Raw genomic sequence first — 15956 nt, 5'->3', positions numbered from 1 at the left:
ATTAGACCACCCTTTTTTTCTTCACTTTCTTGTTCATTTTAATGGCTCGTACAACTTAAGGTGCATTTTTTGGGACAAATATAATGATAAAAACAAAAATGGCTCACACTTTGAGGGCTGATACCTCACCATTTTCTGTGGTTTTCTTGATAATAACCACTATCACTTCAGTTTTCAAATTAGTATTTATGGCATTGTACTGCCAAAAACACAACTTTTCAGGCAGTTCATATTTTTTGCCTGTTTTAGTCACATAAAAGACACAGGAATTAGTACTTGATTGCATAACTATGGTTTTTGATGACTGCAGCCATGTGTTTTCGCATACTGTCCATCAGCTTCTAACAATGTTGTTCTGTCACAGCAGCCCATTCCTGTTGCAAAATTTTAAACAGACCTGCTTTGTTTTGGGGCTTGTGGTTCTCCATTTCAGTTTGATGATGTCCCAAAGGTTTTCAGTTGGATTAAGATCTGGTGATTGAGCTGGTTCCAATGTTCAGGTTCTCCATCCAGGCTTTTACTGACCTTGCCAAGTGGCAAGGGGCATCGTCTTGTTGGCAAATCAGTCATTTGAGACAAGAAAGAGTTTTCCAGTTGATGGAAGAAGACAGTTTTCAAGGGTAACCCTGTTCCTGGTTCATTTGCCCTTCACACAGTTGTATTTGCCCTGTTCCACCCATCCACTGAAACAACCCCAGGTTATCACTGATCTACCCCCATTTTTTACTTTACTTTTTACTTTACTTTTACCTTTGCCTAATCATCAACAATCCAATCATTGTGATCCCTAGCAAAGAGTAACCAGGCCTTCTTCTGCCTCTTGTTGATGAACTGCTTCTTCGTTCCCTGTGTGACTTTAGACCAGCTTTAAGAAGTCGGTTTCAAACTGTCCTTGCTGAAGAAGTGACATTTCTCAACAGTGCTCATTCATCTTTAAGGTCCCTGGAGGTCTGACGACAATTCCTGACACAGAAAGAGATGAGTGCATGGTCATCAATACTGATACCAGTTATTAGCAGTCAAGGAGGCCAATAACTCATGTGTGGAGCCGATAATAATTTTCAATAAAAAATATTGGCATCAAAATTTTGAATAATACAAACGCTTAACTTCATCCAAAAAACTTTAAGCAGCATATGTTTATTAAACAGATCTCCGGCTCAGCAGCATATCTTATTGAGTTAAATAAAAACTCTAAAAAAAAAAAAAAAAAAAAAATAGCTCCTTAAAGTTTTCTACAGTAGATAAAGTTTTCCAAAATTTCAGTGTAACTGCAATAAAACTGGACTGAATTGAGTTTCTGCTGCCTTTTTTAGGCATAATGCATTTGCATTTTTTTTCTGTTTTAGTGTTTAGGCTATCTAGGGCAGGGGTCTGCAACCTGTGGCTCTGGAGCCCCATGTTGCTCTTTGACTCCTTTGCAGTGGCTCCTTGTAGCTTTGAAAAATATTATGAAAATAAAGATTTTTTTTTGTTTTTCTTACATAGGCCATTGATGATTAAAGACATCAACACTAAATAAAATCCTGCATTAATATTTAAAACTAAATTAAACTAAATATACATCACATCTGTCAATAAAGCTTTAAATCCTTTTTGACATTTTTTTATGTTTTTTTTTTTTGACATTTTTTAAATCAAAAAATTAGAAATTATATAAAAAATTTAAACTTTTTTGAATTTCTGAAGTTTTTTGCTTGTAAATTAAATTTATTTTTTGGCAATTTTTTCTTTTTTTGCAAATTCATAAAATTTGACAAATTCTTAAAATTTCATAATTTGGGGAATTTTTTTCACACGTTTTAAATTTCTCTTGTTTTACTTTTGCAAAATTTGACATTTTAAATTTTGCTAAGATTTTGCAACCAATTGAAATTTCATAAATTTTGCAAACGTAAGAAATGTATATGTTTTATTTTATTTTATTTTTTTTAAATATCTGTATTAAATAGAATAGGATATAAAAAAAACTATAAATATAATGAATTTAAATATAAAAAAACAAGACATCACATGTACAATTTTATAAACACAAAAAACGTCTAGTTTCAGTTTTTTTCATGAGTTTTACTATGTTAAAAATTTTTAAATTTTTAGTTTTTGTTTTGAAGATAAAGTAGATTTCGTGGCTGAATGACTGTAATCCAGGTGAGCTGAGGCAAGACGGCTCTCATGAAAGTAAAGGTTGCAGACCCCTGATCTAGGGCTTCAGGAAAGCCAAAGTTTCCTGTGCATTTCTAAAAGAATTCATTTCAGTTAATGGCAACAAAACCCTGAAAATTTTCAATATTCCTGAGCTAAAATCCCCATGGAAATTTTCCTGAAACTCTCTGTAAATTTACGGAAAATATTCTACCTTTTTTTTTTTAACTCTAAGGCGAAATAATAGTTCTTAATGAACCTTTGCATTACTGCCCTCTACAGGCTTTGTTCGATTGACTCTGAGCTGCTTGATCAGACTTCTCACAAAATGTTTAGGTGAAAAGTTGCTCTTGTTAGATCCGTCCTGCTCTGCCCTGCTTGCTTTAACACTTTTCACCCTAACCATCAGCCCTTATGTTCTGATTTCCACTTTTAACAAAACACCTTGCCCCCTGGCGAGACACACACACACATTAATACACTTGCTGCCTCATAAGTGGTGCATGTGAAGGTAATATTGACTAAAGTGAGAACGAGCGGCAGAGTGTCTCCAGGGAGCAATGTGTCCTTGATGTCAGGATATCTATAATCTGTTTTCTACTGTGTGTGTGCATGTGCGCGTGTGTGGATATGACACACTGTGTTGTGTTTGAAAACCAAACTGAATGTGTCTACAGAAGCTGCTTTCTTTGAGGAGAGGATTACAAGAACTTAAAGCAGTTTCTTTTCTTTGTCTGTGAAGCTCCAGAACAAAGAAAACGTTCTTATTGCTATGTCAAGATAGGCTGAATATAAGATCAGATAGACTTTGCCCTTATTCTCATCACTTTCTTATTCTGAGTTGGAGGAAACGAGGGCACGCTTATGTAAGGTTGTCGTCATGTCACCGATAAAAATTTAATAGAGTCCCTATACCTCTTCTATCACATATTCAGTGCAGTAAAAACCTGCCATCTATGTCCCCTAGACTGCTGTTACTTGGCAATACAGTGGCTCAAAAAATGAGTTTTCTTCCTGATGTAGGCCCACATAGAGTTTATTGCACAGTGACAGCTTAGATCAAAGTATTCTATTCAAACTTGGTGATGCCAAAGGCCACAGATAAATAATCAAGACATCTAAATATTTCTATGTTTTTTGTGGGGTTTCTTTCTCTGCTTGTTTTTTCTACTTGTAATTTTTTTCCCTTGGTGTTAGATTAGCTTAGCATACTGAATTGGATTCACTGGTGGACATTTAAGAGATAGCAAGCTTACTTTGAGTTTTTAAAACATATTTTTTCTAGTCTGTCCTGAAGCAAAGGTCACTATTCATATTCTAACTGTATTTTCTTGTTATCTGCTCATACCAGGATATTCATTTCCATTTCTTACATGCTTCTACAGGACGCGATGGAGGACAGAATGTACAGTCCTTGTTCCGTGGGATGAATACACTTTATTTGATGCTAATATTAGGCTCCAACAGTATGAGTTAGCCAAATCGACTGGGCATCTTCCAAAGTTTGTCCTTAGTGCAGAATTCCCTCTGAGTTTCTACAGTGACACTGTGAAATTGGCCAGTGACAAAGTAAAATGCAAAAAAGCAAAACTTATGATGACCCTTATGAATTTGTTGGTTTATGCTTTTTTTTGTCTCAAAAGCATTTTCTTTTTTCTTTTCAGTTAATAAGATCTATGGATCTTGTCTTAAATCACTATTGGAAGCACGTCAGAGAGAGATTCTTTCAACAGCCAGGATGAAAATGTGCAATGATTACAGCATCCAAAAGTTATCAAGCCTTTGCCTGTTGTCTTCAGATGTGAACATTTCGAGCAGATTCTTAATACGTGCACATGCATGCACATCATTTTGTGTGGTTTTAAACTGATGCACAGCCAAATAGCACATAAACTCAGGAATATTGCTTTCACAATATTCACAGCTGAGTAACTCCTCACTGTTGCACTGATATCTGCTGCCCTTTCTCTGTATGAGCAATCCGATGACTCATGATGCCTTCTGTGCGAACAGTATGCTATCAAGAGTTGATAGCCACATTGACATGTGGCTTGTATTTATTCACAGTCCCATGTGGGCTATGTAACAAGTGTCCAAAAGTTTGATGAGTCAGTCGTTAAAATTTAGGGGCGGGTTTAAAATGATCTTAGGCATAACTGTAATTTATTCATTTTCACACTTGACTTTGTTAGTCACATTTCAATTAGCTGCATTTTTCAAAGCAACTGCCATTTGTTTTTTTTTTCTTCATTAGCCTAACCCTAACAACTAACTTTTAATTTATTTACCCAGTCTGTAACATAAAAGTGCAGTATCTTGAAAACAGTAAGCTCTGATATAAGAACATTATTATCAATAGTTCAGTCTGATAGAGGGTGAAGAAGTGAAAAGGAGCCATTTGTGCTTCCTACTTTAGTAAGGAAATAACTCAGCATTGGAGGACACGGCCTTTTAGAGGAAGATTGGCTGGAGAAAGAGCTGTATTTGGCAAAACAACAATAGAATATTTGCAGTCAGTTGCCAAGCAGCGCAGCAGGTTTTGATTTATGATGATGTCTTCCTGCTGGCAGCTTGTAGCAATTAGTGATCTGGTTGAAGACTTTGGCAGTCCCCCTGTGTTATTTTGTCTTTTCTAAATCACAAACATAATTCCGCAGTTTTTGTGCACCGGCATCCTGGGGATAAATTTCCTCTCACTTGTGTTTCATACGTGACTCTCTTCACTCCAAACCCCCTTTCCCGAGCTCTCAGTGATGATGTCATCCTCTTCGTGTTAGCATATCTCTTCCCGTCCATTTTTTTTCCCCTGCTGGTCTCAGTCTGTTTTTTTTTCCCATCTCCCCCTGACTTCCCTCAAATGTTGAGCTTGCTGCTTCTGAAATATGCCACTTCTATGACAAGTGCAGGTAACAGAGTTCAGGGGTTAGTTATATTTGGACCAAGGACATAAATCAGCCTGCTTTTAATTCCTGAATTCAGGTCAGAAGGAGGAAAGCAACAGAGACGAAACCAAATTAATCAATGGAGTACTCAGTCACACAGTCAGCTGTGTATTATTTGTGGAAAACCCAGCGCCTGCTGTGCTGGTATCAAGCTTTGATCCCAGCCTGATACCCGCAGATGTCAGACTGTACCAAACTTTATAGATATGAAATTGTTCTAACGGTTGACGTCAGGAGGAACACCAAAAATACGCCTCACTCTCTGGCTGATCCAGTTTGGTGATCTCCTGCTCACTGATAGATTGATGACTCGTTCCCTCTGGTAATCCTCACTGACATTTTGAAAATAGCAAGTGTAATCTCTTCCATTTTGGGCTCTTCTGATACACTTGATGCTTTTTTTTTTTCCAAATAATGATAACATTTTCATTTGTCTAATTGTGCAGCATTTGCTATTATAATAAATGTTGTTGCATCAGTTTTTCATCAAAATCTCTTCTTTCGTCTCTGTCCTGCAGGTGTATGGGGCAGTCAAGTGGTTGTGCCTCAGAGAGTGAACGCTGTGCTGGGGAAGAATGTGACTTTAGACTGCAGGGTGGAGGTGGGCACAAACCTTACCCTCACCCAGAGTTCCTGGGAGCGGCGTCTCCCCTCAGGCTCAGTCACAGTGGCTGTCTACAACCCCCGGTTTGGCATTTCTATCCCTCCAGAGTTTATCAATCGATTGTATTTTCGCTCACCCTCCTCACACGATGCCACTATTGTACTTGAAAACGTGGGCTTTGCTGATGTCGGGATCTATACCTGTAAGGTTGCTACATTTCCTCTGGGAAACACTCAGGCCTCCACTACTGTCAATGTTCTCGGTACGTATGAATATTTTAATACATGTTTTTGTCTATGCCAGTGTATTTCTTTTCAAGAATGTGTTCCAGTGGCTCTAATATTGCAAGCGTTTTTCTTCATTGAATTGCTCAAAAGAGGACACATTTGCAACCAATCAAGGGCTTTGGTAGTAGAGCCCGACCGATATGGGATTTTGGGGGCCGATGCCGATTCTGGGGGCAAAAAAAAGCTGATATCCAATATATCGGCTGATATCCGATATATCTACAGATATCCGATAAATCGGCTGATATATATAATAAATTCATCGATATACACAGGATATATATTGTATATAATCACAAATCATTATAATACCCAAATGATTCAAGACAGAGACAGAGACAGAACACTATTAAATTAAAACAAGAAACTTTAATTTTAAAACTGACAACATAAGAACTGTAGTGTAAACCAATGATAAATAAGAACAAGCTGTAAACACAATAAATAAAGAAGTCAAACTTTAAACACAGTAAGTATAAAAAAAAAGTCAAACTGTAAACACACAATGAGCAACATACACAACATTAAAACGCCGTATTATAGTCGTACATTAGATAATGGTGGACGTGTGAAATAACAGTAGCATTTATCTCTGTTTATCTCACAAAAAAGCAACTTACACGATGTTAAAACGTCATTCTATAGTCTTACATTCCATAATGGTGGACAGAGGGGGCCAACACCCAGGCAGCGTGCAGCCCAACACACAGACACAGGAACAGGAGCGACAGAATCTCTGTGGAGCAAAATTTTTATAATCGGCTACATTTTGGCCGATATCGATTAATCAGTGACAGGCATAATCGGCCCGTTTAATCGGGTAGTTGCATCAGGTGTGCTTAAGCTAGAACATGTGAAATAGAAATTTGTTGATGATGACATTCGACTGCATGTTTGAAACATCTGTCAAGACATCAAGAAAGTTAAGAGAAGAGAAGAGGTCATTGCATTGCGTAAACAAGGGAATGGATACAACATTTATATCAAAGGCACTGAGTGTTCCTAGAGGTACAGCTGGAGGCACAGCTCACACCATGGCTACAGCCATCTACCACTGTCGCAAGATCCCTGAGGGGCAGGAGGTCATAACCCAAGAGCGACAGCTCTTTTTTATTCAATGACAATAAAGCTTTCTTTCCATGTGGTGGTGTAATGATAAGCTTGGATATCAGTTAAAGGGGACATATCATGCTGATCCGTGATTTAATACTTAAATATGAAATAATAAAGTTGAAAACAAGACCTTTCACCCCCTGAATTTTCAAAAAATGAGATATTGTATTTTATCTGATATCCTGGAACGAGATTTGATGCCTCTGAAAATAGGTCATTGACATTTGGCTTCGAGATTTCGACCTCAAAGACGACATGAGGATCCTTTCTTTTTATTGGAGTAATCTGATAAAGCAGCTCCTCCTCTGTGATGTCAGTTAGTCACACAACCGCCACCAAAGGATACACCCACCAAGAGCCAAGTGTAACGGCAGTAATAACATAGTGACGAACTGACGGTAGAGGCGATCTTTAGACTACACTTTCAGCATGATGGATAAAACAGACAGAGAAAAGTGAAGGAGCAGGATGGAGCCCTGTTATAGAAATAGTTTATTGGTGAAGTCTGCCTATATTTCCACGTATAAACTATACATGTTACAGTACTGGTTTGACTCACCACACTGAAGCGTCCTGAGATGATCTGTGTCGAGGTGGATTTTCTTCCTCCTGAGCTGCAGAACCGTCTGGGTCTGACTCGGGGTCCAATACAAAAGGACGTATCCTACACTCTGCCATTTTATTAGTGCTATCAATGCCTTACGGTGAAGTTTTGGCAAACAGCAAACTCGCTCGGTCTGCTCCATTCAATGTGGCGATTTTGTAAATACTGCCATGCTGCAAAAACCGCCCCCTGGCTCTACCCCTTCCGCTCCTCTGATAGAACTGACCAATCAGAGCACAAAGGGCTGTGACGTTGCGAGGTTACTCAGGAGGATCTTCAGAATGGACTAAACTGAGGATATTGAGAACGCTATTGTGGGGCAATGAAGGAACTAAATGACTTGTATTGAGGGCAGAAATGCTTTACAGGCATCCTCGTCTGGCATAGTGAAAAGGAGAAACAAGCATGATATGTCCCCTTTAAATCAATCTGCGTAAAGCTGGAGCTGGAAAAAACAGTCGAAACAGTTTCACTGCATTTCTAAACAGAATTTTGAAATTTTGTACAAATTTTAAAATGTGACTTTTGCATAGCAATCACTGAAATGTTTTGACTTTGTATTTAAAATACAATAAAATAATTTTTTAACTAATTTTAATGTCTGAATTGTGATCAAGGATGGTATCATAAGCTTAATTGGAGTGGAGAAATGGTAATATTGACTCGTGCTGAAAGTGAGTTTTGACCTCCTTCACCTTTTCTTGCTTGTGTTTGATTAAACTGCACTTGTTTTGTGTCTCTCTTACCATTAAATAAAATGAATAGAATGACTTCATAGCAGGTGATAAAAGGTGGTTCAGTGTTGATTTGAAACTTTAAAAATCTTAAAATGCCATCTGTTCTCTCCTCTTGTGTCTTTGCTGACTCTCTCAATCACAGTGGAACCAAAGGTCTACGTGTCTGCTGGTTCCACTGCCCTGATCGATGGGGGTAATGACACTGTGGTGGCCACCTGTATAGCTGAACGAGCCCGGCCCCCTGCTGAGGTGTCTTGGGAGTCCAACCTGTTCGGCCAGTCAGAGGTGCAGCTGTTTGATGAAGCCAACGGCACAACCAGCACTCAAGTTCGCTACCTTTGGCAGCCCACACGTCACAGCCAGGGACACTCACTCACCTGTGTGGTCCGCCACCCAGCTTTAACTAGTGACTTCAGGATCCCCTACCAGCTTAATGTGCTGTGTAAGTGCCTCCAGTGTGACTGTTTTGGACAACTTCATAACACACTGCCAACTGATACCAATTTTTTTTTTTGCTTCTGTAAGGCTTAAATTTCTGTGTTTTTTATTTGCAACAAGTTCTGCCACTGACAGAACTGTCAGAAAAGCTTTGGGTTTTTTAAATGTAAATATTTTAGTCATTTGGATCAAATTTTCAGGTAAAGGAGACTGGATGCAGGGAAGTTTGCATCATTCATTGACTGAAGATTTATGTACAAGATAAGGCATCCCACTGCCATTTAAATGAGGTCTACTGGTCTACTCAAGTGGTGGTTTTCATGCCTCTCTTTTGAACGTTCTTCAAGCTTTGCCAAGCCAAATTCAGCAGAAAGTACGGGATAAAACAGGCTGCAAAAACATTTGATTTGAACATCAGTCACTTGATTTAGCTGTTCCTTGTGAGTTTTGACGTTTGATATACTTGAAGCCTTTCAACATTTCCCTTTAGTAAAACTGTTGAATTGTCTGAGATGGAATGAAGGACTTCCCATGTACACCCCATACAGGTTTTTGATGCTGTGTAGAAGGCTATCTTTAGTATTCTCTTGTTTTTTTTTCTTTTTGTTTTAACATTCACTCCCGAAGGCTTTTCTTTGTCAGTATGTGTCTGCATGTGTCCCTAAACTGTCAAAGAAGAAAATGTGTTCTTATCGGCAAACCCCCATAGTCATATGCACACGTTTGGTACCTGATGGGGCAGAATGGCTGTCTGTGTACCAGCTGCTGACAGACTGACTGGTAAAAACTGTAACTTTGCTTCTCATTTACCTTCCTGTTTGGATCATAAATATTGTTTGTGACAATCAATACTAAGGAATTTAGACTCACCAGTATAGGGCACGGGAAAGTGGATTACCCCAGAGGAAAGGTTTTTGAATCATAAAACCATGTATAGCACCATCTGCCTGGCTAGTGAATGGTAATGTCCTAATTCTTTGTTTATTCTCCCTCTCTTTGTAGTTGCTCCTGATATCTCAGTGGTGGGTTATGATGGAGACTGGTATGTAGGTCGGGAAAATGTTCAAATGACGTGCAAGGCCAACGCAAACCCACCAGCTCATCACTTTAGATGGATCAGGTTTGTGTATTTGTGTATACTGTGTGACATTGTCCTTTCATTTTTTGAGATATTATTGACTTGGCAAGCCAAAAAAGCAAAGGAAGAAAAAGTGTTCTCAAACAAAACTTTGATAAGAATCACTTTAATTCTGTTTGCTAAGGATCTGCGTTGGAATCAGATAAGTAAAACCAAAAAGATGTTCTTACAAATCAAATACAGTAGTAACGCTACTACCAGAGATTGGAAACTAAAATCATGAGTCTGCTTTGCTTGTTACATTTATTCAACGCACCCTTCAACTAATTTACTACCATAGGAGCTTAAAACCTTCATACGCACACACAGCTCATCTTAAAAAGTTGTAAAGGAAAATTTTAAGTGACAATAGTGAAGAAGAGTCTCTACATTTTGCTCTCCATGTGTAAATATTTGTGTCTGTCTTGCCTCATAGATTGGACAGTGAAATGCCAGCAGGAGTGGAAGTACTGAACAGCACTCTGCTCTTCCTGCGTCCCCTTCAGAGGAATGACTCTGGAGTTTACAGGTGTGAGGTTGCCAATGACATCAACCTCCGCAGCCGAGATGTGCGCATCCTCATACAAGGTGAGCAGAGAATACACACCAGAACACAGCTGACTCCTGCTGCCATCTCTCCCCTTAGGAAGCTCTATGCATACACACACACACGTCATAGAGGGTAACACTGCCTGTGACATTGTCCTTCAAGCTGAAATGTGACACTGTATCACTCTTGTCTATTCTGTACATACTGACGGGCTGTCGAGCATTCATGCATGCTGCAGTGTGTGGGCACTGATAACATTTGACCCTTTTTTGGCCTCAGTTGCATGATGATTAGTCTTGGTTAACATTGTGTCTTCAGATGTTCAAAGGGGAGTTCCTCAGCCAAGCAGCTGCAAATATTTGAGGTCTGAAGCGCTCTGCCTCAGCTCCCCTCTTGGCATCTGTGTTGTCTCTTTGTTGAGTATGATATGCATGTTCCTCTGTTTTTTGCCTGGCCTGTGCTCTTTTCCTGGATGAAGTTCTGATTATGAAGTGATTCTCTTTTACAACTCTTCCCCTGTCTCTCCGTATTTCTTTTATTTCTGCATGTGTCATGCAGTACCAGGCAAAAGCCTGCAGCCTGACTGTGAGATGATGTCCCAGATTCATAAAACATTAACTAGTTCTTTTCAACTCCTATTTATTATTTATCATCCATATTTCCTTTTCCTTTGAGAGGACCTGTATGTGCACTGTAAAACCCGATAAGTTAACTGAACTAAAAAAAATTGTTGAAACTGATTACATAAAAATTTTTAAGTTATGCTAACTCAGGTTTGTAAGTTAAAGTAACAAGGCTATTCTGAGTGACACTAACTTAATTTAACAAGTAGGGATAACTTTTTTTATTGAGTAACTTTGTATGTTTTATTTGAGTTTAGATAACAAAGAGGGTTTAAGTACTATCAACTGAAATGTTTTGTTTAGCTTCACCACACTTGTTTATGTAAATCCAACTTATTTTTTTTAATTTTAATTAACCTATGCTAACTCATCTATAGTTAAAAGATTTCAGTCAGTTAAAATCAAAAAAGCATGTGCAGTACTTAAAAATTTCTTTGAAACTGATTACATAAAATTTTTTAAGTTGCTGTAACTTGAAAAAACACTTCACTTACACAAACTGTGAGTGAACACAAAAAGCTCAAATGCAAGTCACTTTATTAAATGACTGAAACACTACCAACAACACTTCTGAAAAAAAATGTTCAGCAAACCAGTCAGTTACTTCAAAACTTCAAGTTTTTTTTTAAATTACACAACCTCACTTACACTTACAGGCAAAAAAACCCCAAACATTTTATCTTAAAAAACACTAGTCCAGTAATTACAGAGACACACAGTTAATCAAAAAATAGAACTGCATAATGACCCATGGGCACTTTTAACACTAAAGAAGTAGCAACTTCTGCAAAATCATTGAGCTCATTTTGCTTCATATCTTGACTCAACAAACATGCCTAAAACAGTAAGAAGTTCAACTTACAATTGATCAGCAAAATTTTCAAACCACATAATAAAGACTTAGTACACAGTCTTCTGGGGAGTATCAGTCAAATTTGTTGAACTTTGGTGGTTCAAATTGAAATCAATTAGTTGACAAAAGGTCACTATTAGGGCTCAAGACCCCAGCCTTTGACTCTCCATCCTCCAGGTCCATCAAGAATTTGTTTCAAGTCAGATGTATGGGTGAAGTCCATTGTGTATCTCAGAGCAGTACATATATCAGTCCAAAAAGCACAACGTACCCTTCAGCCAGTCTCGGAAAGTGGCAGCTATGTTCTCAAGCACAGCAGCAACCTTATCAGGGCAGAAGACCTCAGTATCTGTTGAACTGGAAGTGACTGAGAGGAGCTTCACTGGTATGTCATCGACCTGTAGTCCATCTGGCTGTGACACCTAGAGAAAATAACAGAACTGTTATAAAATGAACACCAAAGAAACATAACATGGTTGCCTGAGAGCGAAAGTGTACCCCTAACAAACATTGAATCCAGAAACATAGATCCAGAGTACTCTTAATACAGCTTTGTAGTAAGGGCATGGGGGGCAGAAACATGTTGAGCATTAACATCAACTTGTCCTGGGGCAATGAGAAAGCATCCTTAGGTTTAGATTCTTGATAGGGAAGGCATACAGCTACTGATCAAAGGAAATACCTCACAATGGTTGCAGTCCAGCTGGGTGATGCTTACCAATTTTCACATGACAAAGTGAAGAGTAATAAAACAATGTTGGTCAATAATTGTGTCATCATTCAGCCCTGCTGTAGTAAAAAGTCATAGGATCTCCAACAGAGGTTCATCAAAACTCAGAGTTCCACTATCAACATGCATAAAGTACAAAAAAACCCTCACCTGGAGGTCATAGGTGCTGGAGAGCCTATCTAAGACTCCTGCCTCTTCTCTGTGCAAGCAGCTTTCTTCCCCCACTAACTCTGAAGACGAAGAGCTGCAGTCTTCAGATTGATGTTTGTGATTCTGTGACACACTGAATAAATCAAAATAAATAGAAAAAAAACACATGTAGCTGTAAAGAAAGGATAACTTACAATGTAAAAAGCACAATGTGACATATAATGGACATTCCATCATCTCATGTTTTTAATGTATTCTTAAATTACTGGATACAATTTTGACTTTTTACTTTTTACTCATTTACACTAGCCACAACTATTTCGGTGTGTAAATTTGTTTCATAAGTTTTCAACAAATTTAGTCACTGACATGTACTGTTGCCAGTAGGTGTCAATTTGCAAACTCCACAACATGACTGCCCACAGAACAACACGAACAACACAACGGAAGTACAGCCACAACAGACGTTAAGGAGAGGTCAGTTATCCCAACAGACACAGAAGCTGTGAAAGTAAGTAAATGATTGTTTTCTTTTTTAACTTCAGCTATGATAAATGTAGCTATAAGGCTAAAATCATGACATGACAGATTCATAATGCTAAATATAAGATGACACACTACTGGTTAATATAGAAATATAAGTGCCACGAAGTAGATCACAAGGTGGGACCCCTACAGGCTACATTTATTAGCTGAAGTTAAAAAAGAAAACAATGCTTTACTTATTGTTCTGTGTCCATTGGAAAAACTGATCTCTTTTAACTTCATTTGTGGCTGCACTTACGTTGTGTTGTGGCGCTTGCTATTAGAACTCTAAACACAGGGGAATAGCAATTCTGACTTACAAAGTTTGGAATTACATGTCAGTAAACATGATTTGGATTAAATTCGCTGCAGCACATTAGATTTCAAATGACAGCCACTGTGCAAAAAGGGATATTTTACACACTCTATAGACATAATGAACTCAATACCTGACTGGAGACTCCTTGCATCAGTCCGTTGCTTCCATTTGAAACTATACAACAAAAGAATTGTAAAGTTAGAAAGCAGTTAAATTTAAAAAAAATAATAAATAATAAATAAATAAATCCAATAAAATGTGTTTTCAGAGAAGGTGTTCATTGCAAATGAGAGTTAAAAATAAGTCAAAAAAACCTGAAGTATGTTTGGAGAAAACCATCTCCCGGGGCAGAAAAATGTCCCAGCTTGCTCTTTGAAAATCTTAACTGTTTAAATTCATTGAATGAACAACTAAAATATACACTGAGGAGCTTTGTAAACTCTGGGCTTAAAAACTGTTGCTTCCAAACCAGGCATATTTTAACATACTAGATATTTTTAAAACTGTTCATTAACACCTGTTAGATTTGGTAAGCCTCACTGCGCACAGTGTCATGGCGAATATATTGCCACACAGTCTGCTTAATTTTACTCACCATCTGAAAATGCAGCACAAATACAACAAGGAGACAAACCCCTGGAAAAACCTTGTGATAACCGTTGATGTTGTCTGCATCAGAACCTGTCCTGAGAGACACTAAGGACAACGGTAGCGCCGGTCATTAACCCTTAAGTGTCTGGAAATGAATTAGTGGCCTGATTCAAACCTAACATTTTAAAACTAAGTACAGATTTACCCCTTTATGTGTCAAAAAAAAAAATTAAATCTCAATTCCCCGAGCAGCTGTTTAAAATGTTCTGACATGTATGGAGCAAACATTAAGAGAGTAAAGTAATCAAATTGGTATGAAAATGCTTTTTTGTTCACACACGAAGTAACTTCAGACATAGGAGATGTACTTAATGCAGGAAATACATAAAATAGTGTTGAATTGTTGAAAAAGAAGATTTTACTTACCAGAAATGCCGAGAGCCCGCCTTTGGACAATATTAAGGCAGCAGCGGTCAGTGTGCCAGCACAGCAGAGACGGATAACAAGAAATATCTCTCATACCTGCGCAGGAAATCTAACTCGCAGTCTTTGTAAGGTCCAACAAACGACTAAAACTACAACAGCAAAAAAAATATAATAATTTATCTACCAACAACGTTCTCAAGTTCTCTCCGCGAGTTTCTAACGATCTAGCTCTCTGATGCGAGGAGCAAAGATGGCGGAATTCTCAGACGGTTCGCTGAGAGCACGTTCGTGCGTGACCGTGACGTCACCGAAAGTGAAAGTTAGATGAATTAAATAATTTGAGTACATTGACCAAAAATACTTAAAGTGATTAAGTAATATTTACTCAAAAATAAAATCTCGTTCTAGCAACTCAAACAAATAGAGGTCAAATAGACTTTTTGAAAATATGAGTTGATGGAACTCAACTTTTTTATCAAGCTTTTACTGTTGGGTCTTACAGTGTGTGTGTGCAAGCTTACACATGTTAGTGTACTCTTGGTATGTGTGTCTGTTTCTGTGGTTGTGTTCACATATGTCGCTTCACTGCCTCTATATGGAATAATACAATTCACACACCTAGAGACTAGAAACCTTTGGGTTTATGTTCATCAGATGTGAATCTTTTCCTTACATCTAGCCAAGTAACAAGGTTCGAGTAGCAAAGTAGTTTTGCAGCACCATTAAAGCTTTTAGCCTCAGATTCTATCCATTATTCAAGCTCCTTCTGATTATAGCTTTTCTGTTTTTTGGGAATCCCCTCCTAATCCAGTTCAATTGAAGGTCCCAGTGGTAGTATAGTGAAAGAGTGGAAGGCATCATCGTGCATGCCAAATGTCTCTTCCCATGCAGTTTAAGCATATAAAATATTACAATTTCCAACGCTTTTTAAAAATGAGTGACAAAAAAACGTTTTGAAAATCAGGAGAACAACCTGCAAGCCCTGAAAACTGTCAAGTGTTTCAGTCATAGTCTGTTCATTTAGTCGCCTTAGTCCCTCTTTCTCCCCTGATCCAACAAAATTAACACTTGAGAATCTTTACAGAATCTATTTCAGACACAACTGTCGTATTTTTTAAAATCTTTCCATCTGCAACTTCTGCCATCAGCAGATCAAAAAAAAAACAGCCCCAACACTTTTCAGTCTTTGTTTTAAAATCCCTTTG

The 15956-nt window shown here is 38.1% G+C and overlaps 1 protein-coding gene and 1 long non-coding RNA gene across 3 annotated transcripts in view; one reads left to right on the top strand and one right to left on the bottom strand.

Annotated features, from left to right (window-relative positions):
* Positions 1–15956, top strand: part of nectin3b (nectin cell adhesion molecule 3b) — a 34259-nt gene that overhangs the window by 3662 nt on the left and 14641 nt on the right. For both annotated transcript variants that reach the window (XM_074672097.1, XM_074672096.1), the window contains exons 2-5: positions 5603–5950; positions 8572–8871; positions 9870–9987; positions 10421–10572. In XM_074672097.1, coding sequence (XP_074528198.1) covers positions 5603–5950; positions 8572–8871; positions 9870–9987; positions 10421–10572 — 918 coding nt within the window. The remainder of the gene's footprint in view (positions 1–5602; positions 5951–8571; positions 8872–9869; positions 9988–10420; positions 10573–15956) is intronic.
* On the bottom strand, positions 11858–14980 carry LOC141791541 (uncharacterized). The gene is made up of 4 exons (XR_012598326.1): positions 14330–14980; positions 13865–13908; positions 12891–13023; positions 11858–12432 (listed from the first exon to the last, which is right to left on the bottom strand). It is a non-coding gene; the product is annotated as an uncharacterized LOC141791541 (long non-coding RNA).

This window comes from Halichoeres trimaculatus, unplaced genomic scaffold (assembly GCF_033239565.1).
Source record: "Halichoeres trimaculatus isolate MK-OKI-2021-1 unplaced genomic scaffold, fHalTri1.1 fHalTri1_scaffold_6, whole genome shotgun sequence".
NCBI classification, from domain to species: Eukaryota; Metazoa; Chordata; class Actinopteri; order Labriformes; family Labridae; genus Halichoeres; species Halichoeres trimaculatus.
This window is presented reverse-complemented; position numbering and strand designations above follow the sequence as displayed.